At 41.3% G+C, this 24,397-nt stretch overlaps 1 protein-coding gene across 1 annotated transcript in view; it reads right to left on the bottom strand.

Annotated features, from left to right (window-relative positions):
- Window positions 1–9,590, bottom strand: part of HHAT (hedgehog acyltransferase) — a 147,004-nt gene extending 137,414 nt beyond the window's left edge. Inside the window, exons 1-6 of the mRNA XM_048936251.1 lie at window positions 9,419–9,590; window positions 8,390–8,539; window positions 7,524–7,591; window positions 5,076–5,189; window positions 4,222–4,419; window positions 120–332 (exon numbers count right to left, since the gene is read on the bottom strand). Coding sequence (XP_048792208.1) covers window positions 120–332; window positions 4,222–4,419; window positions 5,076–5,189; window positions 7,524–7,591; window positions 8,390–8,513 — 717 coding nt within the window. The 5' untranslated portion in view covers window positions 8,514–8,539; window positions 9,419–9,590. The remainder of the gene's footprint in view (window positions 1–119; window positions 333–4,221; window positions 4,420–5,075; window positions 5,190–7,523; window positions 7,592–8,389; window positions 8,540–9,418) is intronic.
- Between the last annotated feature and the right edge of the window lie 14,807 nt (window positions 9,591–24,397).

The following is a 24,397-nucleotide window of genomic DNA, read 5'->3' as shown; positions in this document are numbered from 1 at the left end:
GGCAGCTGAAGAGAGACCACTTTTTTTTTTCTCCAGTATTTCTTAGTCAAACATGATTCACATCTGCACACATATACTGGAAGTTTACAGTTCCGTAGTCTTAAAAAAAAACCTGTTACCTGCTTGCTAAATTCATCAAAGTTCATAAGGGGTCCATTGTGGAACATGGGATAGTAAAACACATATGCCAGCATCCACAGGAACGAATGAGATGATTTCTGGGCATGTCCATGCCAGCAGTATTCCAGGCTGAAACTTGTGTTGAAGAGGCAACGAACAGACACCGTGAAGAGAAGCAGATAATACTCATTTTCAGTGTCATACCACTTTCTCTGTAAGACAAAACAAGGTCACAGAATAGCAGTACAATGCTGTGATTCATAAATTGCAGGATAATTATATCAATCAAGACCTTGACTTTCCAGGTCACCAACAGCAGAAAGCACCAAAAGCTAATAGAAACTGGCAAGAATAATGGAAGCAAATGTCGCTAACGTTTGAAGAGCGAATGCTGGCTGCTGACAGAGCTGCTGGTCTGCAGAGCTGCTAAAACAGGCAGAAAACACTACAGCTAATTTCAAACTTTACTATGTCTTGAAGAACTACGTAAAACCAGGAGAGCTTTTCTTATGCTAATACCATTTTTTTCTTCAGATTTTGTCCAGACACATAACATCACATACAGTTGGCAATCCTATCAGCTACTAAGGAGCTACTAGGACTGGTCAAGCTACAAGTCAAATCTGAAAAGAATGAGACACTTGCTAGGAAGCTGAAGGCTAGAAAGATTTTGCTGAATCTTTGTCATGTTTATGATACTCCCTGACACATGCTGTCAACAAAACCAGACACAGATAGATGTACACAAGTCAATTAGCACAAAAAAATCCAAACACCCAACCTTAGAAACATCAGCAAATACAATTTGGCTGATTAAATTTGTGTTGCAGTGGGCTTAAGAAGTCCTTTGATCTCTGAGAGACAGAAATCCACCAACACCAAAAGGAAAGATCTTACAGCTCAGCTCTGCTCCCCTTCAAAATTAGAAAAGGCCTAGTAGAATAATGCTAGTTTTTCTTTCCCTCTCAGTTCAAATAAATACAACAAGGACATTTCCTCATAACTACAAAGCAGTTTCTCTAACTCCTTTATTCCCCAACCAGAAGCATTAGCAAAACAACAAAACTGAGCTTGCATCAATCACCTGCGAGCAAGCAAGCAAGCAATTCATTCAGTATAAATGAAATTGTTTGAGAAATACTTTTCATTTCCACACTACCAGTGAGATCCTAACAAGCTTTACTGAGTGACTCCTGGACATGAATCCAAAGAACAGCACTTGAAATCACTATGATTATACCTCTAACAAAGGAGAAATACATTCACTAGAGGACTGGGCAAGGTATTTATCATACTCTGTCTCCACCAAATAACACTCCCAGGTTAACGTATACAATTTCATCTCAATCCATGGACTGGCATGATGAAAAGTCCTCTGTTACCCATAAACTACAATTAAGTGTGGTGAGGCCAAACCACATTCCAAGAAGCATTAGAAATTCTGATCTCAAGTCCAAACCCCAACACCAGAGTTAGGTAGGTTTTCAGATTTCATTTCCTAATGGGATGACCGATAGGAAGACAAAAAAACCCGTGGGTTTTCCAGATGATTGATCAGAAGTATAACACGTACAATGCCACTCTAAATGGGTAAAACAGAGAAGACTGTGTTGGTGCCCCACTCTCAAAAATGCCTTAGAAATTTAAAGTTTTTCACACAAAAGACAATAAGAGGTCAGAAGTTCATCAGTAGGAAAATGAAACAAATTCCATCAACAAACTGGGATGTTGCCAGTTTCCGGGCAATAGATGGAAATGCTCACAGTAGACAAAAAGGCTAACCCAAAAAAAGCAAGGAAGACTTGTTTACCAGCTTCCTAGAAGAATCCTTATAGCCAAAACCGTGTGGTTACTTCTCTGTAGCATGGATCACCAGGTCCAGAAATAGCTGTTTTCCTGCTGCCAGCCTCACAGCATATTGCTAGTGTACCTTTGTACTTAGAAAATATATTCACAGATGCAGATGCAACCTCCCAATTCCAGTTTCTGAGAACTTATTTTAATCTGGACATGTACTACTGACTTGACATGCTGCATAAATCTGTTTTTTTGGGTTTTTGTTTTTGTTTTTTTCTTCAAATCATGGGACACAGCTCTACACGTGACTGTAACATGATGGAAAGCACAAGGACAACAGAGCAGCAAGATCCCAGGCTCCAACAAATGAGGATCTGCTCAAACACAACAGAAGTGGGCACTGAAATAAAGGAAAGAAGCTGCTTACCTTCAGAAGGCCTCAGGAACACAGGGGTCCCCAGCAAGATACCCTTGTCCCCTCTGCCAACCCTTAAATGAAGTCTGGGAAGGGGTGGATCCTGGCTCCACTAGGTGCAATCACTCGGGTACATTGCATGCGCCTGAGCTCCCCTGAGTTGGCCATGCCTTACCACCAGCTGCTCAATCACTGCTTCAAGCCATGACTTAGCATATACACTACAGTGACTATAAGCAACAGTCAGGCAAGCTATCAATATTACATTATCACAATGACTGGATGTTTTTCCTCATGCAATGACAGACCTCTTGGTCATCTTCTTGAGGTCCATTTCTTCTTACACACTGCAGACAGGTTTTACTGAAAGCTTTCACAATGCAGAGAACTTTAGCTTTAATGGGTTGCATTTGTAATGCAAACCTAACATTGTTCTACTGCCTTACTAAGTTTTCCCACGTCTTCCTGGGGTCTATTAGCTTTGCACAAATTCCTCTGCTGTCCTTCCCAAAAAGTAGGATATATTATAAAGAAGCTGTTTTCGTTTCCATTTTATATATATATATATATTTTATATATATATAAAATATATTTATTATATATAAAATTAAATATATTTATATTATTTCTATTCTATCAGAGAAAGGCAGATTCCAGCACAAGAGCAGTGATTCTTTACATGAGCAGAAGAATGAAAAGCCACAATCAGAGCTGAGCAGTTTGCTCCCACACAAACTGAATTCACAGATTGCTCTTCCAAGAGTCACTACACCATACATGGCTCCACTGACAGGATGAAGGCAATACAAAGGGAAAAAACAGCAAAGGGCAGGAAGGTGAGAAGGAGAAAAAATAAGGAAAAACTATTCCGGTCGGACAAGAAAGTTAGCAAAGGAAAACAGAGCAACCCAAAAACAAATGGCAAGTAAGAGTGGAGACTGATAAAAATGAACAGAAGATAAAGTAGGCAGCACTCTGGTGGTTGTCTTGTTAGAGTTCAAACATTCCCTTACACAGTAAGAGACCATCACATTACCCTGCAGAGTCCTTCTGTTTATTTGGCATAATTTAGAGTAAGAATGCAGCCAGGTCTCAGATAAGAAGAGCTGTGTTGTGGAGCTGACCACAGAGAACTCCAGAAGGCTGGGCCTTATCTAAAGTAGTCTCTCAGAACCACCTTCTGCCCTTACTTGTCTCTTCAGTTCCCCAGACAAAAGCAAACAAAGCAACCTTGGCTTTTATCTTTACAGAGGTAACAATCATCTCTCAGAAAAACCCCACAGGTGTTCCTGAAGCATCAGACTATCACCAATTTCACTCCTCTCATCTGCTGTTTAAGAGCCCTGCAGGATCACCAGCAACAACACAGAACAAAGGAAAAGGAAGGAACAAAGGCAAGAATGAAAGCAGGAGCTACAGATGGTAGCTTCAAATAAATACAGACAAACCTTTAAAAGAAGCATGTACACCACGCTAGAGTGTACAGTACAATGAATATAACCTGATCATGTCAGCTGGCATCCAAAAGACTGTCAAAGCACAATTATTGAGAAAGGCATCCTCTCTTCTAAGTGGCTTCAGTCACATATACCACCATTATGAATCACATTATGCATTATTGTAGTGAGCTAACTTTCAGTTTATGCCTTGACAAATACCCAAATGAAACCATAAGTGGCCCACTAGTAAGAATTAACCAAGCATATGAGCCTATCCACATTGCTAATTATAAGAACTCTAGCATGGCTCACTGCATCTCTACTTCCTACAGGTTTTCAAGCCAGTCTGCTTAGATTAAGTAAAGAGAGTAGTTGGTCATGAAGATAGATACTGTAACAGCAAATAAGACTGTATTTAATTTGATGCTTAATTCATACATCTGAAATTACCTTGACTTCTTCCACTGCTGGTATGCGTAAAGTAGATAACAGGAGAAGTGAGCACAGCCACGTCAGGAGCGGTATCTGAAACTGAGCCACAGCAAACGAAATGGCTGCGTGTAACAAAATGACTGCAAAGCCCTTCATTCCTAATAAAAACCAGCAGGCAGCCATTCCATACATCATCAAGCACCAGGGTTTATACTGCTAGGAAAAAAAAAAAAAAAAAAAAAAGGACCATGAACAATTCTAATACTTAATTTTTAAAGCAAAACATAGTAACAGTACTGTCCCATTCATAATATGGCCACTAAGAGGATCAGAAGGCTGGAGCACCTCTCCTATGAGGAAAGGTTGAAGGAACTGGGCTTGTTTAGCTTGGAGAACAGAAGGCTCCAGGGAGACCTTATTGTGCTCTTCCAGTACTTGAAGGGAGCATACAAACAGGAGGGGGGACGGCTATTTACGAGGATGGGTAGTGATAGGACAAGGGGGAATGGTTTTAAATGGAGACAGGAGAGGTTTAGGTCAGATATTAGGAGGAAGTTTCTCCACACAGGGCGGCAGCGCACTGGAACAGGTTGCCGAAGGAGGTTTGGATGCCCCATTCCTGGAGGCATTCAAGGCCAGGCTGGATGTGGCTCTGGGCAGCCTGGTCTGGTGGCTGGTGACCCTGCACATAGCAGGCGGTTGAAACTCGATGATCATTGTGGTCCTTTTCAATCCAGGCCATTCTATGATTCTATGATAGTAGAGTGCCAGGTCTACATGTCACCCCTTCCATTCCCATAGCTGATTAAAGCTTTCTATTCCCATAGCTAATTAGAACACACAAATTTGCCGCGAAGTAAACCCGTGCATACCTTGTCCACGAATAGCCTGCATGTTTGTGATACCAGCAGATGCCCAGCCAGAAGCCACAGTATGTATTCCCTTCCCCATTCAATCCAATAGTTCCACTCAAAATCCAAGGCATCCTGGGCATCAAGGAAATATGCAACTATAAAAGCATGTTCTGAAAGTACAATTAAATGTCTCAGTAACATACAAAGTTCGTTGTCCAGTTTCACAGAATTCAGCATCTGAGGAATTTTTGCTTAGGCAAGAAAATCTGATTATTTGCAGTGGTGAGCTCCAACGCCACTTTGACTTTCAGTAGCCTAAAATCCACAGAAAAAAGTGGAAGAGCAGAGGGGCACCATCAGCACAGAACAAGAAGCACACTACACAGAACTGACACCTGCCCACCTGCACATAAAACTGACACCAGCTTGCTGGTGGACACAGGTGCAGAATGTCATGAAAATACTGCCACTGATGACTACAAGGGTATGTATGGCTCAGAGCCAGAGTCCATTTCAAAGCACATAAGCTTTTACGCATTCCTACGACAGGGTGCTACATGTTCCACTTCTCTGCAGGCTTCAGATCACTGGACGAAGTAATCCAAAGTACCCTTATGCTGCTGCAGGCTCATTAGCAAATTATCAGGAGCACAACTGAGTGCTGGGCACCATCAGCATTTCCCTGAAATCCAATAAAACCAATAAAAACAAGACATGCTCAAAGCAGTAGAACATGTGGTCTACGTACCTCTCACAGCTGCTTTTAAGATGGTCTCATCTCAAAGAAAAGTAGATGAGACAAAGCAGCTGCCAAGTAAAAACAAGTATCACAAATACCAAGGAAACCATGCCTGGTTACAAGCATGGACAGATCATACACAGCTGTACTGATCCACCAGCCAAATCTGGATAGCATGGATCAGGAGAGTATCAATTACTATTTCTATCAGCAGAAGTAAGGGAGGGTAATAGGTACTCTCTCAGGTGATAAAAGGTGAAAGAGAAACAAAGCTGTGACTTCTCTGGACTTTTCTAGGAATAAGAGGAACAACCCTGCACTGGTTTGAAAAACACACAGTTTGGATGAAACAATACCTTGCTCTAAGAGAAGTTTAACTCACTATTTCAATAAAGCCTAATTGCAACCAGGTGGAGCCAGGTCAGACGGAAACATGGTCAGATGCAAATGTCATTCTAAATGAGATAAAAGGGATCAGCTAGCAATCCCTGTTCCCTGCTAAAAGTTAGGACTTCTAAACACACAATCATCTGCATGTCTGGGATTAAATTCGGTATCTTACACACTTTGCATTTCTAGAATATTTCCTGATTTTCCTGAAAGGACACAGAAAGGGGTCCATACAACTGGTGACAGTGGGCCTAAACACAAACATGTGTTCTTGGCTTTGATTAAATCACCTTCAAAATGAGTTGCATGATGAATTTTCTTCAAAAGGAAGGTGTGTTATTTGGGTTTTGCTTTGTCTTAAAAAATAGAAGCATGTTTCTTCAAACATTCTCTTCTCCTCTATGCTGAACTACAGCTCAATCATGAGTGTCATGAGATCACATCAATCTAGTGATGAATTCACTAGATTCATCAGTGAAGCTAGTGTTCACTGATGTTATACCCAAACACCCAATACCCAAATACCAAATGACATGAACAAAGCGGAAAAAAAGGCTGCAGGAAACGTAAAAGGAGATTAAACCTTTGAAGGCCAAACAGCCACACAGAAGCTTATTAAATGACATTACTAATGAGAAACACTCAGACCAACCACAAGAAAAATGAGAAAAAAAACAACCACAAAGCCACCTAATGATGAGTATGAAAATCTGAAAAGTCATTATGGGCTTCTGAAACTAAAACAGTATCTCGGGTGAGCAAACGGCATTTCTGTAGCTTTTTGGTTAGCACTATTTCCATGCTATTGCGAAGTAGTTCAGATTAGAATAGAACACAAAGGCAAATGCACCGGAAACAAGAAACAGTGCCTACGTTACCCTAATCCATTCCCCTCAGCAAAAACTTAAACCTGCTTGATCCCGCACAGAGTGAAACGTGCATTAGAAAAGGATTAAGTACTGCACACTGCCTCATGCGGAAAGCACTTGTCTGGGGTTTTGAACATTAAATAATAATAATATACAGTGCCTATGCTTTCCCCTTGTTCTTCATATCTTTATAGAGGTTTGGGCTCTGATGTCTATGGGAGCCTGGCTGTAGAGTAAGAGAATAGAGTAAAAAAACCAGGGATGACATTAAAACACTTAAAACCAAAGTCTCCTTACAAAGCACCATTACAGGAAAAGAAAAGACCAGTAGAAGGAAAAGCACAGTGATTTGTTTACTGCTTCTCAGCAGAACACTGCTTGCTGCAGGAGGACTTCAAGGAATGGCAAGCTTCTGTCCTTGCAGAGAATCAACAAAATACAAAGTGCTGTAACACACATTATTCCTACCTTCTTAAGGCCCCAGAACAGAGTCCCTTGTTCCAGTCCAAAGCTTCTGTCAATTTCATCTTTGTATTCTGCAAAGATGAATAAATCTTCATTAATTACATTTTAAGAAAAGCAACAGTCCTGCAGTGAGGCACTCTGCTTCTAAATAAAAACAAATTCCCCTCAATCTTCTTTACAGCTGTGGACACTTGGAGCTCAGGAAGGGGAGATGTCTGCATGCAAGGAATTCAGCAGATGCGAAGCCTACAATTTTTCCTCTTTCCCAGCAGGCACACAGGACCTTTCCATAGCCAGATCCTGGGCTTTGGCCTCTATGCATCCTGAACCTTACAATGATGAATGCAGAGTAGCCTTGACCACTGGGCACAGGTGTGCACTACAACAGGAGGAATTAACCCTGAAAGATGCACTACATAAAGAATTTTCTTTTTCCTTCTTCCCTCACCCATGCCCATCAGGTATTCATACGTTTCTGCATAAAATTCCCCCAAGCTTCCCCACCTCTAGCCTGAAAAATTACTTTAATTTTAAATAGATACAACAGAGAGCTGAGCTTGAGCCATTTAACACATGGGACCTATAATAACCACCATTTCTTATCTTTTAAGACTGTTTGATATCTCCCTCTAGCGGCAAAGAAAGACATGGGACATGAAGGTGACTAATAAAAGGTGTACAGTAAAGATGCCTTAGGAGTCAGTATCACCCAGCTCCTGGACTCCTGCTGCGAGGGGGCCCATTCACCTCCATCTCCTTCTAACAGGTTTGACAGAGGAGTGAGGAAGAAACTAAGGTAGCAGACAAATCCAGCTCAGCCACAGGCTAGGAACACTACAAAAGGGAGTGCATCAGCATCACAGACTTACTTTGAGAAACCTGGTACACTTCATAGAAAGAATAGAAATGAGAGCCAATGGTAAGGAACAGGTAGGCACACATTTCCCATGCCGGCAGCATCACTGGTCTGGGAGCTGCTCTGCTGTTCTTCATACTGACTGCACCTCTCTAGCTGGTCTCTGGAAAAGGCAAGGAAAACAAAGCAGAAACATAGCACCATTGAGGTTGGAAAAGCCCACTCAGATCATCTAGTCCAACCATCACTAAATGGTACCATGCAGCTCAGCATTAAAAACCTTCACAATACTAAACAAAGTTACTGGAAAACAGATTGGCCTGCAGTCACTTTGTGATGCTGGAGCCCTCATATGCATCTCCAGAACAGCAGCACCCTCTCAGCGCTGTGCTCTGTGGGCCAGGGCCGTGTTACAAACACTCAGAATTGCAACAAAAAAGTCAGAACATGTTTAGGTATGTTGTGTTCTCCAAGGACGACTCTGAAACACCACTTCCCCGTGCAGCAATGCACAGGGATAAGCACTTCTAGCTCTGCATGTAACTAAACATTGGTGTTTCAGGTCCAAATACACAGAACTGGAGCACGCACCAGGTAAGGCTAGTGTGAAAAGCAAGAAACAGTGGCACACACATTATTGCACACACACAGGCAGCCAACACAATTTATTTCATACAGAACTGGGCCAGCTGGCTTTTGGCATTAAGACGCGCAACACACCTCCCACCGACCAAAAGATGGGCATTTGGAATGCGGTATCTCAGCTGCACCCCAGATGCGCACTGCAACCACGTGCACACCACACGTAGTCCCCCGTTCACACAAGACTACGTGAGAAGCCTCCCGGCCCCGTGAGACACGGCAATGAAGGACACCGGGGCTCCGCAGCCCGGACGCGAGGGCAGCCGCGGTCACAACCGGGCAGCGCTCGGCACCGCCCGCAGCGACACCGCCGCCATCCTGGCCCGGCGGCCCCGGAACCGCCGTGGACGCCCCAGCGGGGCCCGACCGCGCCGGGAGGCGGGCAGCCCGCGGCCCCTACCTGCTGAGGGCTCGCCGAGGCCGGGAGCGGCCGCCCCTCAGCCCGCGGCGAGGGAAGGGCAAAACGGGGCAGCGCCGGCACTGTGCGCCCGCTCCCGACCGCCGGGCGGCGCCGCAGCCCTCCCGCAGCGGTGAAGCGGCCCCCGCCGTCCTCCCCGTGCTTCCGGCTCCGGCGAAGCGGCCCCGCCCCGGCTCCGGCTCCTGGCGGCCCCGGCTGGGGTGTTGCAGGACTCCCGGCTGTAGCGGGAGGCGCTGTTTGCAGGACGGGGAGCGGTGCTCTCTGTAATAGGTGCCATCTGCGAGCGTAAACTTATCGCCAAGTTGGTGCTTGGGCTGGCCCTGACCTCGTGTCCCAGTCACGCTGCAGTTTGGACCTGGCCAACGTGGCCTTACGGATGTGAGTGCAGGCTCACCATGGCCAAAATAGCTCCTTGAGGGCTGTTGCACAATGTCTTTCACATTTTCTTATCCTTATTTATAAAGCATGAACCATTTGTGTAATAAGTTAGCTTTCTCGTCTGTGTTTCTGTAGCATCTCTCATGATCTGACTGCAGGTGCCATCATCATATGACTGATGGATCACAAAAAGAATATTACTTGTGTAAAAGAGCCTTAGAAAGAGGATACTGTTTTCAGTATTTAATATGAGCTGGGACAAACCACAGAGATGGTAGTGAAAAAAAAAAATGCTGTAAGGAAGACTGAAAATATTTTCTTCAACATGTCTCTGAAAAATTGTTCCAGGAGATGTCAGGTAAATTAACTGCAAACTATAAATGAGGGACTGTATTAAATCCAAAATTAGACCATTTTGCAAAAGGATGTCTATAACAGCCTTCACAGGTACTTTTTCCCCCCACTAGAGTGAGAGAAACACTGATGCGGTGGTACGGGTAATTTCTGTTTTTACTGTAATTGTGATAACTATAGAAATGAACAGGTCTGAGAAACACACCAAGACAGGAAGAGGCTGATAGTGGTGGTGCTGGCAACCACATCATGGAACTGGCCTGCATTTTAACAGCTGGAGAGGATTTCCCTTCTCCTTGTACCTTAAACATGGTCAATGAACCTTGGTCCACATTTACTTATAAAATTGCCTAAAATATTTTGTCACTTTATATCCATCCATTTTTGCATCACATGACTCTTATCGCACTCTTGTTTACATCTGTAGTGTGTTTATAGGGGGGGAACATTTCATATCCTTTTGGATGTCACTTTGCGAGATCTTCAAATTGCTCTTAAAAAACAGGATTTCAGTTCTCTGTGGCCTTCTTTTCATCTTCAGATCCATGCTTCCTGATACCTGAAAGCCAGGCTTCTGCCTAATATTCCAGAGGAAGTCTCACTAGTACAATGTGTTAAGTCACAGAATCATAGAATCACCAAGATTGGGTCATCCAGACCAACCACCCGCCTATCACCAGTATTTCCCCACTAAACTACATCCCTTAGTACAACATCTAAACATTTCTTGAACACCTTCAGGGACAGTGACTCCACCACCTCCCTGGGCAGTCCATTCCAGCACCCAAACACAATTTTGCAGAGTACCACGAGAAAAGAGTCCAACCCCCATCTTGCCCAACCTCCCTTCAGGTAGTTGTAGAGAGTTACAAGGCCTTCCCTGAGCCTCCTCTTCTCCAGACTAAAAATAATTTCTATCCAAACCAGAAATAACGCCTGTTGGTGTTTCCAGGAATCCCATTTCTCTTGGTCAGAAACACATTGTATTTCAGAATCCTTTTGTCTTATGCCTTCACTTTTTCTTTCACTGTTGTTGCCAAAGAGTGACTCATCTTCATTTTTCATTTTCAATTTTTGATAGCCACTGGATGCAAGATATTGCACTTTTACTACTGAATTATTGTAAGACTAAATTCTTGCAATAGATTGACATTCTCCTCTGTGACACCTGGATCCTCCTCTCTGTTGACAGTACTTCCCTGTTAACCCTTCCTGGATTAGTCAATACCTTTCTGCCCAGAATATAACATCTTCATAACAGCATCGGAACAGTACAGCTGTTGAATTCACTAAAAATGCCCACAGTTCTGTAGCAGTTCTGGCCACTAAGGGTCAGTAAAGATTGTATTTTCCTACCTCTTGCGATTTCTATTTAACAGCATGAGTAAAAATGTCCTCTAGATGGCTGCATTACAAACTGTATGTGTGCAGCAGTAGCTTTGCAGCTTTAAAATAGGAAGAGGTATGACAAGTTACATCTTTTTAATCAGGTTACACTGGCAATAACACCTTTTTAATTGATGTGGTGACATCCAGGAGTTGATGCATATTCTGTGACTGCATAAGTAACTTTTCTTTCATAAATTTCACTGCCAAGCTAATTGAGCAAGAAAACCAACAAATACCAATAATGGTCCCATCTGGAAGATTTTCCTGTCCCATCTGGAAGATTTTCCTGTCTGGACATCTAGTTTGGATGAGACTTTTTTCTTTCCACATTTATTCAGGAGGTTTTACATAGTAAAATGTGAGAAAAATCTCAATGAATGAAGCTGTTGAACACAACTGTCATGAACTACGTATCTACACAGCTTAAGATAGCATGAATGAGGGCAGAATCCTGCTGTTGAGATATGCTGTTGAGACAGGCAGTTGATGAACTAGAAAGTGAGAGCCTTAGAAATGAAACCAGAAGGCCCTGCTTATATCAACTTAATACTGCCCCTTACTATTGATTTTGTGTGCAAATTCTTCAGAGTTGAGGTCTTTACAGAGCTGCTAATCACCAGGGTCTCTTCATGTGGCAGAGTGGGGATCTATAAGACAGTGAGGTGGGAAATCAGGCATTCTGCAGTTGACAAAGGAAACCAAAGCTACTGGTTTCTCAGATCTCCCTGGAGCCTTCTCTTCTCTGTTCTGAACAGCCCCAGTTCTCTCAGCCCATCCTTGTAGGGGAGGTATTACATCCCTTGGATCATTTTTGTGGTCCTCCTTTGGATGCACTCCAACAGGTCCATGTTTCTCCTGTACTGAGGACTCTACATGTGGACACAGTACTCCTGGTGAGGTCTCACCAGCCAGAGCAGAGGGTTCTTTTGGTGCAGCCCAGGATCCGGTCGGCTATTCTAGGCTGTGAGGGCACCCTGCTGGCTTTTCTCCAGCTTGCCATCTGCAAGTACCCCCAGGTCCTTTTTGGCAGGGCTGTGCTCAATCCTTTCATCCCCCAGCTTGTACTGGTAGTGGGGGTTAGTTACAAGCTATGCCCTAGAACTTACTCTTGTAGGTTCATTTATCACAGCCTTGAGCTGAGCTTCTTGTTTTCATTTATCCCCTGTAAATCATATGGCAATGCCCCATGGGTACAACATCTGAATGATGAGACACAAGCAGCATCTACTAAGAACCTGCATATTAAAATCTCAGCAGCATACAGAAGGATTAGCCATCTATGTTTAGAAGAATAACAACTGTGACAAGAAATATCCATGTAGCACAATAGCAATATTAAAAATTAGGAAAGTTAGAAATATAAAAGCTGTGGTATTTGCAGAGAGAGTGAAGTGAGTTTTCCAATAGCAAAACTAAATATGATACAACTGGGATTTATGTGAACCCTCCCTCCAGAGGTCTCAGGCATAGAGTTACGAATTCTAGGGTGAAAACTTTCAAGATTACCATTTTTTGTCTTGTTTTGCATGTCTGAATGAAAAGCCAGTGTTACACTATGTTGGTCAGTCTTGCAGATACTCCCATCTTTACAGGTTTCTCTATTCTCTGACTCTCTGCTCCCAAACAGGCAGTCTGTGAAATGCAAAGACATTTTTATTTTTCCATCACTTTTAGCCATATATATACACAGACAGTGTATATAAAGAGATCTTTGCAATTGTCTAGTCAGTATTTCCATGCACACAGAAGAATCATTTTCTTGGTTTCTTTTTAATGAATCCCTTGCATCTTCAAGAACTTGTTTCATGCTCTATGGCTGGAAAATTACCATTGTACTTCTAACTGGGGATTCATAAAATTACTTATGTAAAACTATAGTAAATTAATACAATATTGTAACTAAGCAGTTCACCATTGGATTCATGCTGAACATCTCGGAGACATCCTCTTAAATATGTTACATGTGCTGCTTAAATAATGCCCAGAAAACCATAGCTCCTGGTCAGAGCCTTTTAAGGGATTTCTTTACTCATTATCCAGTCTTGCCTCCAATGAAAGCAGAACTGGAAGTTGAGTCCTACTAACCATGATTGTAGGGACCACTTCAGTACAGTTACTGTAGCTGGAATGAGGTTCAGCTGTGCTACCTTGATCGTGCTTAAGTCTAAGTTAGCAGTGCCTGCACAGTTTGCCCACTTACACAAATATTCAGTGATTAAACACGAAGCTGTGTTTTGCTTTGGTTTGGTTTTCAGCATAATATTCTTTAAATGCTGTCTGGCTTTATGTGTCAGATTATGGGATCAGATTGAAACCTCCCATGATCCATGGTGAGGAGGTGGATAATCCATTGGTAGAAAGGACTCTTCAGATTCTTACTGTTTTTAAAACACAGTAGAACAAAATTCAGGGAAAAAGGCCACATCACAGACATTTTACTCAATTGTAATTTAAGTTACTACAAACGATGACCAGATTCCCACTTGACCTCAGACAGAGCAAGTAGCTGACCAAATGTAAACTTATCCTTACAGTGTTGCATGTTTAGATTTACAAAGACTGTAAATCAGATGCAAATCTAATTCTAATCTACTGCGTTTATACACAGATTTTTCAGAGACATAGGAAGTTACTCATATCTGTACACATCTATATTTAATCCATAGCACTATTCCTGAAAACACTGCCTTTTTAATCAGTTTAGGAGAATAAATGCAGCAAAATAAAGAAATAAATGAAAACACATCTCAGACTACTATATAACCATCCCAGAATATCCAGACAGAAAACTCTCCCTCCCTGCCTACTGAGGAAATTTTCTAAACTCTATCTCCTCACATCTCTACTTCATGTGAATAGCCAGGAAAGGATCGTTTCATTCACCGCAACCATCCGTATTTTACTGATTCATCCCTTACTTCCTGTTGTTTGCCATAGCCTTGCAGAAGAGTGGGCGTAAGTACCATTCCAGGTTGACTATTTTTGTTTCTATTTGGCAGAGTGTTTTTCCTTTGTCTCTTTAAGGTCTATGAAACCGAGAAGGCTTGGTGGAGCTGACTTTCACATCACCACAAATGGAGCCAATGCAGCCCTGTCCAGCAGCCAGCTATCCAGACAGAACCAGCAAGGTGCTGGAAACTCCACGCACACTTCTTGGCTACCTGCTATGCTCCTTTGGCTGTGGGGTCCTGTTCCCTCTTTGCATATGCACTGTCTGCATCTACCTCCAAATCACATTGTAAATAAAAAACGAACAGTTACTTTCCTATCTGAGTATATGAATGACATTTTAAGGATTAAGTAAACATATTGCTCGACAGGAGGAGCCTTCCTCTAACAGAAGGTTTTTTTTATGTTTTATCTGAGCAGCTTTCTTGCTGTGTGTATTCATTGCCTGATAATTTATCTCCACTTTACCTTTTACCCTTCCTTGAAGAGAGGATAGTAATATAGAAAAAGCTTCCAACTCACACAAAATTGACTTTGGGAAGAAGATAGATAAACATCTTCTATTTTGCTTAGGTGTTTATGTAACCGGCTATAAATGTATATAAATGATAAGAAGTACTTTGTCATACTTGAAGCATTTTTTAGATTGTTGTGGAGATGATGCTTTTCAATAGGAAAAGATTCAAAAGCTCTCTTGGTGCTTGTGCAAAATGCCAGCAACATCTCACCCTTTGCAGATAATCTCTCCATATAATGGTGCTAAAATATTAAGCAAAATTGCATTGAACTCATAAATATTTACAGCTATTTGAAATGCCAAAATTTTGCTCTGCGACTAGCACAAATCGACTGAGTAACATTGTGTACAATAAAAAAAATGGGTCACTGCCAACTGTGGCTTATAACTGCAACATGATTTGCAGATACACTGAACTGCTGCCTGAGGACCAAGTACAGCTTTCAGTGTTTTCATTGACTACTGTAGGTTTGTAACAGGTCACAAGCCTCATACCTCCCATGGACTACCATAAGCTTCCAAACTTCCATCTGAGTTGAGATGCTTGTAGTGCCAAATGGGAAGGGCATTTTCCTCCTTTGACATGGAAAATTAGGACCAGTCCACTCAGAGGATTGTAAGCTCTACAAGAGGGATCATCATGAGTCTAGCCTGCCCAGAGTCACCATTTCTGGACAGTGGCTTAAACAGTTAAGTCAATTTAATGCAAAATGCAGACGTTGTTTTATAGGAGACAGAGACCCAGAACAGTCCTTTTTCTCATGTCCCAGATGCTCAGTATAGCATCATACAGTCCTTTTTGGCCCTAATATAATGCATCTTTGCCACACAAATGGCGCATGAATTCCACAACTGCCCCTGCCCTGTGCTATGAGCCACCACGTGCCCCTGTCACTCCCCACTGACTTGATTGTTTTCAGTGAAGTACTCCAAGGCCATTTTGAGTAAAATATTCTGAATAATATCTCTCTTTGCTTTTTCAGTTGCAACATCCTTACCACAAGGAAACAGTGGGGAGCATTTCTGGTTTCCACTTTCTATAGCTTTTTCTAAGGAAACACCAGGGTGAGTAGCTCCCAAAACACAGCTGTAGGTCCTGTGGTATGACTTAAGCACTTAATCTGTCCCGATTACTTTGTAACAGAATGCAGAACACCATTCTTGTGAGCTGTTTGCATTAACACTCCCCCTTGAAATGCCCTATTTATCGTCAAAGGGTTTTCCAAGCAAGCATTAATTTTCCATCATCCCATCAAATTACACAGCAAAACGAAGTAATGTTACCTCTATTTTACAGATTTATAAGAAAATGAGGTGAAGAGATCAACTGATTGACCCAAAGGCTTGAAGAGAGTCATAGTCAGAGCTGGGACTCAGAGTTTCAGGATTAGTCTTGTGCTCAGAACAATTCTTCACGCTTCCCCTCTGAGGAGAAACTACTGCCAGTACCAGTCCAGCTTTGTCATCCTTCAGGGCATTTTCTTTCCTGAACTGAGAGGAGCTATGAGAACGACTTTCTCACCACAGCCAACAATCCTTCATCTGCTAGGTTATTAATGCCTGGGCAATGACTGATCTTGGAGCAGTCTATTTGGATAACTGGGTTTTAAAAATGTGCTTTGAGAAAAGTGTTGCTTTTTGGCTAATGAATGTTTACAGGAATAAATATGTTACAATAATGCATCAGTATTCTTCACATTAATAGCTGCTCTCATTTATGGCCATTTTCTGAAACCAGGGAATCAACAGGAGAGGCAGATGAAACAACTGTAAGTTAGGTATCTACCTTCTTTAAGGGCATAAATGAAGAAATTGCTGTTATTATAGCTTGAAAGCACATAATTTTGGGGGATATTTTCAGAAAAGGGGAGAAAATAGGTAGAGAACTATGATATTATGGTAAAGACTGCTTCAGGAGGGCACTTATGTTCCCCTTTTGAGATGCCTGCTATCTGTGATTCCTCAAAACATTGTTGTTAAGATGAAAAACATTCAGTACAGCCCCAGAAGAATTTAAAAATTTGCACAATGTTTCAAGAGAATAAATGTGACCTATTAGCGAAGAATACTTTTCAACAGTAATTTTCAACAAATTGGTTTGTTTTCCACTACTGTGTAACATCACTGTCTTTTCTTTTTCATTAGAACTAGTCACTTTTGAGGCTTCGAGTGGAAGAAAGGAATGAAGAAAATAATTGTTAAGAGCAGCTTAAGTGCACACAGTACAAATCTTGATCATTTTCTGCTGTTTTTCTTGGTATTGTTCTTCCTAAGGAAGAAACCAGCAAATCTTGTTTACTTCTTCCAGCATCCTCTGTGAATCTCAGATATCTAGTCACAAACTGTGGAAGAGCAAAAGTTGTCCATTTCCAAATGACCTTTTTTGAACCCCATTCAAAAATCTGCAGTCACTTAAACCTTACTTGCTTGACAGTACACACACCCACACAAACAGGACACTGTTCTCTATTCATCATGCTTGAAAACCATGTCTGAACTTGTGTGTTAGAAAAATAAAATAAAACATGTGGACTTAGCTGTGGGATAGATATTTCACTGGTATGGCCCACAGCATTTTATTTTATTTTATTTTATTTTATTTTATTTTATTTTATTTTATTTTATTTTATTTTATTTTATTTTTGTTAATAGCACACAGAATAGATGCAGCATACTTTTAAAACTTAGGACAGGTAAAGCCACTTTCCCAGGGCAACACAGCTCTTTTCTAACACTGTTCCAAGTTGGCTGACAGTATGTATTGTCTATGTAGCTGTTCCACTGTCTGAACCAGAGAAACAAAGCAGCGTAGTCTCCTTCGCCTTCCAGACAGTAGTTGGAAGTAGTTGGATTGGAAACATAGACTAAGTCAGCTTGACAAGCAATGGATAAGAAAACTCTACTTGTACACAGAACAACCCACAAATGGGAATGACGGGCCCACAGTGCACAGATCCAGAACTAGTGCTCACAGAGAAAATCTCTGAGGCCAAGAGTGGAAGGTGCTGCTGGGAAGCCCTGCAGTCCAAGACGGTGCAGGAGCCAGCAGCAGCTGCCCCACTGAATTGGTGTAGGCCTATGAGCACAGCAGCACCAAAGAGATCTTTGCAATGTTTTCTGCCCTTCAGTCACACTTTGGCAGGCAAGTAGGCCAGAGGAACTACTTTGCCATTTCCTACTTCTGACTGCACTTCTTTAAATGAATTACTTCCCAACTAAGACAAGTCCTTCTTAAGTATGTAAGAAAAGCTTTTTTTCACGTGTTCAAGTAGAAACATCATACAGGTCCAGATTACACTGTCTTATAAACAGATCTAAATGTGGAGCTGCTTTTTTTCATTTGGAAGACATCTTGTCACCTTCACCTGGCAGCAAAGAGGTGATTTTCACTAGGCACACTTATGTGATAGGCTTTCAGGAACAATGAAAATATTCTGTGAGAGGAAAAGTTGAGGTTCACACTCATCCACGTGGACTTTATTTGATCACATCTACCTTCTCAGAGGAATTCACTTCGGAGCTGGTGTGTTACCAGAACTTCATCAAGAGGTAACTCCTGTGCACCAAGAACTTAATTTCAATACATGCTGCTATCACAGGGAGATGGGAGCTGTGTTTAAGTAACTTCTGAGGTTAGCATCCCCCTGCAGTTACACCTTGATACACAAACTGTACCCCAAACCTCTGGCCCTGTTGCAAAGAAAGAGCACAAAAGCTTTTGTGGCTGGCTAGGGACCATTCAGGCTCTAGATCAGAAAATCATTCAACATTACTGGAGCTTAAGTGCATGCTCAAGTGGTTCACTGAATAGGACTGATTTGCTCAAATGAGACTTCTGTCTCATTTGAGGAGAGTCATGCTACCAGCCCAGCTCTCATAGGTGGCTTTATAATAACAAAACACAGAGTGTGTTCATTAAGTAAGAGCATGAAAATACCACCAGGTGAGTAAGCAGATTGCAGTTTCAATAGTGTTTTCATCACAAATACTGTGATTTTTTTTTTCTTTTTAATTATAATGAAAAGCTCTTGACAGTGTCAGTTTAAGGAAATCATTCTCTACAAAGCCTTTTTATTTGTTCTTTACAATTTCCATCATCAGGTATTAGCCTCTTCAAAGAAAGAGCAACTTGTCAGAATAAAAATGCTCATTTCAGAATTTAATGAGAATATTTATTCTTTCTTTTCTCTGAAGAGCATTGCAATGTGATAGGTGATATATAGAGAATAACTAGTCCCATTGGAAAGTAAACTCCAAATAACTTTGCTTTTCAGAGTTCAGACTAGATGAGCAGGATTTCACTTTAGTTAACCACTGAAGAATTATTAATGACCTCTGACTGCATAATCTTTGCCCTTGCTAATGTGCAAACCTTAAAACACCTAGAGCTGTTTTCAAGAAATTGTTAGAGAAATCCTCCTTTCACTTTTTTTATCTGAATATCATTGTTGTTTTTCAGCCATGACACTGAGAGTTCAAGCCAGCTGTGTGGCTGGATAGGCAGGTTACTCCTCCACATATGAAATGCCAATTGGTAGGTCTGCAGAAGGGTTTCTGGCATCTACAAGCCCAGATCCTTAACTGCTATAAACCTGTACAGCACTAACAACATGAACTAGCTAAGAGTTTTGCCCTTTAATCTCAGAATCCCTAAGTTGGACATAACAGCACGAGGACTGAATCTGAGGCAGCTGAGCATCACTGCTACCACCAGCATGAGAGGAATAAGTTGTCAAAGTAAAAAACGAATTGTTCAGAGTTGGAAAACCAGCTGGGCAGTTCTACAGGGGAACTGATCTCCACAACAGGGTCTTCACATTATCTCAGCTTACACTACATTTGGCCGAATTTCATGCTGGTCATAGAGGCCTCTGGTAATTCATCAAGTGTAAGCAAGTGGGATTTCAGTTGTGCTCTCACACTGTTCATCATGCTGATGGGGTAACATGACATGGGCAGAACAGGCAGGGATACCTGTTACACTATCCAGAACCCTTCATGCAGGCCTTTGGGAAATGGCTGCGGAAACTACACAGAAATTTCTGAGTCTCATCCTGATTCACTGTCTAAGGACTCCGTGCCAGACTTCCAGGCTTGTCTGGCTCCGAAAGAAGCCTCTGTCATCCTTGTTGTATGTTGAAGTAATCTGTAATGAAATGTGGTAATAGACTTTCTTTTTTTCAGAGTGAGTATTAATGTGGAAATATGTCTGGGTAGGGCATTAGTCCCCTAGGAAATTATCTTCCTGACATCAATTCCCAAGATGATCCCACTTTGATATTAGACTATGGGCCCTTTGCCTTAAGCCAAGACTGGTCACAACGTGAGAAAAGATTACTTTTATCTCACAGTCTCCCCTGAAAACAAGAAATCAACTTTCTTCTCCAAGTTCCAAAGGACAGAGCCGGGAAGATGAGCTGCTCATTTGCTTCTGCGACTGGAAACTAATTGCTGCAAAACCACAGAATACAAAATGAAAGGGAAGTAAGACATAAAAAAGCAGGCAGAACCAGTCTTGGATGCTACATTAACAGAATTCTATTATCTGTCTGAGAGACCATGCTGAAAACTTGCTGTATTCCAAATCATTCTCTTCTTTATAATGAGTTAAGGCAGAATCTTGCTTTATTTTTTTCACTGTGAATGCCAAAAATAAATGATTTAAACCAGATGTATGGTATTTGTGCACATTTTAGGGCAGCTCCGATTTAGCAGATGCCTTGTATTAATAATATACAGTTGTGACAGGAAATGTGGTTTAGGTTCCTGGAAAAACATAAAAGCTAATTCCATTACTTCATTTCAGGGTGCCTTTCCTCAAATGCTAAACTGGTTCTGATTACACAGAAACCTTATAGTGAGAAAACTTTGTCAAGACTATTAACTTATCAGTGCTTATCCTCCTTCATATACATCTCCTCCTGCTGACCTACGTGCTGAACTACCTGTGAACAAGCCTAAAACACACAAAACAGTCCTACAGAACCTGGAATGTCGCAGACTCCCTTTTCTAAGACTATTTCAATTATTATTTTTCCTTAGATATACTGTGTTCTGCTTCCTGTTCTCTCCGTATTCTGCCTGAATAAGAGCCCTCAGTTTGAGGAAACATTTCAACAACAGCAGCCCCCCCGAACCTCTTACCCACAGCAATGAGACAAACCACAGTAATTGATCTCTAAAGGGAGTTTTCTAAAGGTTGAAGCACAAACACTTTCCAGAACACTGCTGCAATGAGCACGAACTCAAACACTCAGTTTGCTATCTGCGTTTTGTCACTTGATCCATTCTGAGCAGCTGGCTTGGAAAAGGCTTTTTCCAGGAAAAAAGAATCGTGGTCTGGTGGATTCAGAAATAATACTGAAATGAATTCATTTCAGCTAGCTTTTCCTTCAGTGCCATACAATTTGTTCAGTTTATGTGTCACTGCATGCAAACAAAGATTACAGGAGCACGTTACTTTCAACACATGTCAATGCATATGTTTTTCACCAGTAAACCTCAGTGAGGTCCTGGATTCAGGAATGTTACTCTGATGATTAGCAGCTGTTTTATAGGCAAAGCAGGATCAGATATTTAATTCCTACCTGACAACAAAGAAGTATAGTTCAGACAAGAAGCAATGGAACAACCCACACACAAACACAGACAAACATCTACAGCTAATATTGTGTTTGGAGCAAAAGCAAATGTCTGGAGGTGAATTACAAAATTAGAAAAAGCTGAGTTTAATAAGAGCTTAACTCAGCTGCCCACAGTGGAAAAAAAATACTTTGAGGTTTTGCAGGGCTCAATCCCACCCCCCTCCAAAAATCTCTGTCAGGGTATCGAATGGCAGCCCACTTAACCAATGAAAAAACAAATCAGAGGCATTACACTATTTCATTGTGGTGTGTGGACACAGCATTGAGGTAAGCTGAAGACCAGTGTGTGATTACCACCCCCAGCTAGGTATCACATGCATATGTGGGTTTGTCATTGCTCATTCTGAACTGTATTCTTTGCCATGGCACGGTGAATTCCTGTCAGCCTAAGTGTTTGCTGTGAGGTCTTACAAGGTTTCAGTATTGTAGCCTTGGTTTTGACCTGCACCTTAGCTGAGGTGTTTTGTGAATAAGTGCACAATCTTCCAGGATCTAAGGGGGGCTATGAGGCAGAAGGGGACAAACTCTTCAGCAGAGTCTGTTGTGGTAGGACAAGGGAAAATTATTTCAAGCTAGAAAAGACTGAGACCGCATATAAGGAAAATGGTTTTTACAGGGTGGTGAGGCACTGGATCAAGTTGCCTAGAGAAGTGGTGGATGCCTTATTTCTGGAGACATTCATGGTCAGGCTGAATCAGTCTCTGAGCAAACTGATCGCTGTAAGTGTCCCTGTTCATTGCAGTGGAATTGGACTGGATGGCCTTTAAAGGTTCCTTCCAACACAAATGATTCTACAATGCCCTCAACAAACCTAAGGTTAGCCTTAGAAATCTGGGGCTGTATGTACTGTGTGGGTGACTAGTTCTCACATGTGGCTGTGGTAGTCCTCATAAGAGTAATATTTGGGAATATCATCAAGAATTGTGTTTGCCAAATGTTTTGGTTCAGCCAGATTAAGAAAAGCCACAAAAGATCACAAAAGAGCAGATGGGGAATGAAAAACTATTTACCATTCTGAAATGTTTTCTTTACCCTTACCATTACTGTGTTTTACCAATTTATAATAATAATTTTTTTCTGAATTGTTCTGAAGATTGTCCTCTGCAAGCCATACTTATATCTGACAGTGCAGCAAGTGATTTCCTAGGTAAACAAGAATAACACTCTCTGTTGTGAAGAATTTTCAGTGTAAAAAGGAATGGCTATTGTTGATGAGCACCTTGATTAATTTAAATAGTGGAAAATGGTAATTTTATCAGCAGAACTTATAATTTGTTCTGAAGGACAAACCCTGAAATTCCTTCTGAGGCCACAGCTGGTTAGAACACACACAGACAACACACTCCTTCTGCAGGCAACCATCAATCCAGATCATAAAAGAGCCCTGGATCCTGTATCCACTTTAAAATCATATGGTGAAAAAAAAAGAAGATTCTTATGATGAAAATTAAATGAATAAAACCTACTAAAGAGCTTCTTAATTGTGACTGTAAAAGTGGGAAGATCATACCACACAGTGAAATGAATGCATGAAAATTGAAACAAAACAAAACAAAAAGTGAGTTGGAAGAAACCTCCAAAGGTCAGCAGTTAGCATGTCCTTCTGCTCAAGGTAGTGCTTCAGAAGAGCTGTAGCTTTGCCTAGTCAAGTTTTGGGAGGTTTCTGGGAAGATGGAGTTTTTCCCAAATGTCCCATTTGAAAAATGATATTCCAATAGATTTAATTTACCAATGACAGCTTCCAAGAAAGAAGCTAGAAAAGTCTAAAAGAGTGTGAAGAGCATTTAGGGAGGCTGAATAGCTCACAAGGATCTGCACCATATGCACACATTCATATGGTTGACTTGTAGCACACTGTGGTGAGAAATCTCTGAGGATTTTCAGACTTAAATCACTGCACTTATCAGAATATGGTCTTCTGGAGAAATAGATGTCAAATGGACTTCTTCATTCTCTATATGGAACTCTATGTATTTTTCTATATGGAACTCATGTATTTTTCTATACATACATGCATGCACGTAAGATTTTCTGTAGCAAGAAACAATCGAAGCACTCTCTGTAGATCTGCACTGACAATAGAAAAAAATTCACAAAAATATTTTGAGTACAAATATTTTGAGATTGGCAATTTTAGCAGTCCTTATTACATGGGCCCTTATATGTTTATACCACTAGAATTAAATAAACCTTTGTGGAAAGACTGATTTGTGTGTTGTTGAGTGTACAGGCATAGGGCTATATGCCACTTTAAATTGTGAAGATTTAATCTCATCACTTCAGACAGTATTAAGGTGAAAAAATATTCTGAAAAGATACCATAAGCAATTTGATAGGTAAGCATTCATATTGACCATACTGATGCAACTAAAGGTTTGAGTACCTGTTTTTTATGTCACATTAGACTTTTCCTTCTGATTCCCACTCCCTACTCCATATTGTGTCAAAAGATAAGACTGAATACATAAGACTGAAACTGGACAAAGACACTCCAAATGTTTTCATCACAGTGCTCCCATAGCTGCCTCTCCTTAGTAATAGTAATTAGTTGGAAAAGACAGATACCCTGTGGGACTGACTTCAGCTGCTTTTTTTTTTTTTTTTTTTAAACACTGAAAGCACAATGGAATAAAGAAGAGGCTTGTCATGACAACCCTGTTAATATTTCCATTGATACAAAATGCTCCCTCAGTAGGCCTACGAGTGACCACATGAGGAAAAGATCAAGCA

The sequence above is a fragment of the Lagopus muta genome, chromosome 2, assembly GCF_023343835.1.
Source record: "Lagopus muta isolate bLagMut1 chromosome 2, bLagMut1 primary, whole genome shotgun sequence".
Classification (NCBI taxonomy): domain Eukaryota; kingdom Metazoa; phylum Chordata; class Aves; order Galliformes; family Phasianidae; genus Lagopus; species Lagopus muta.
Note: the sequence above shows the minus strand (reverse complement) of the source record. Positions and strands in the feature narration are given on the sequence as shown.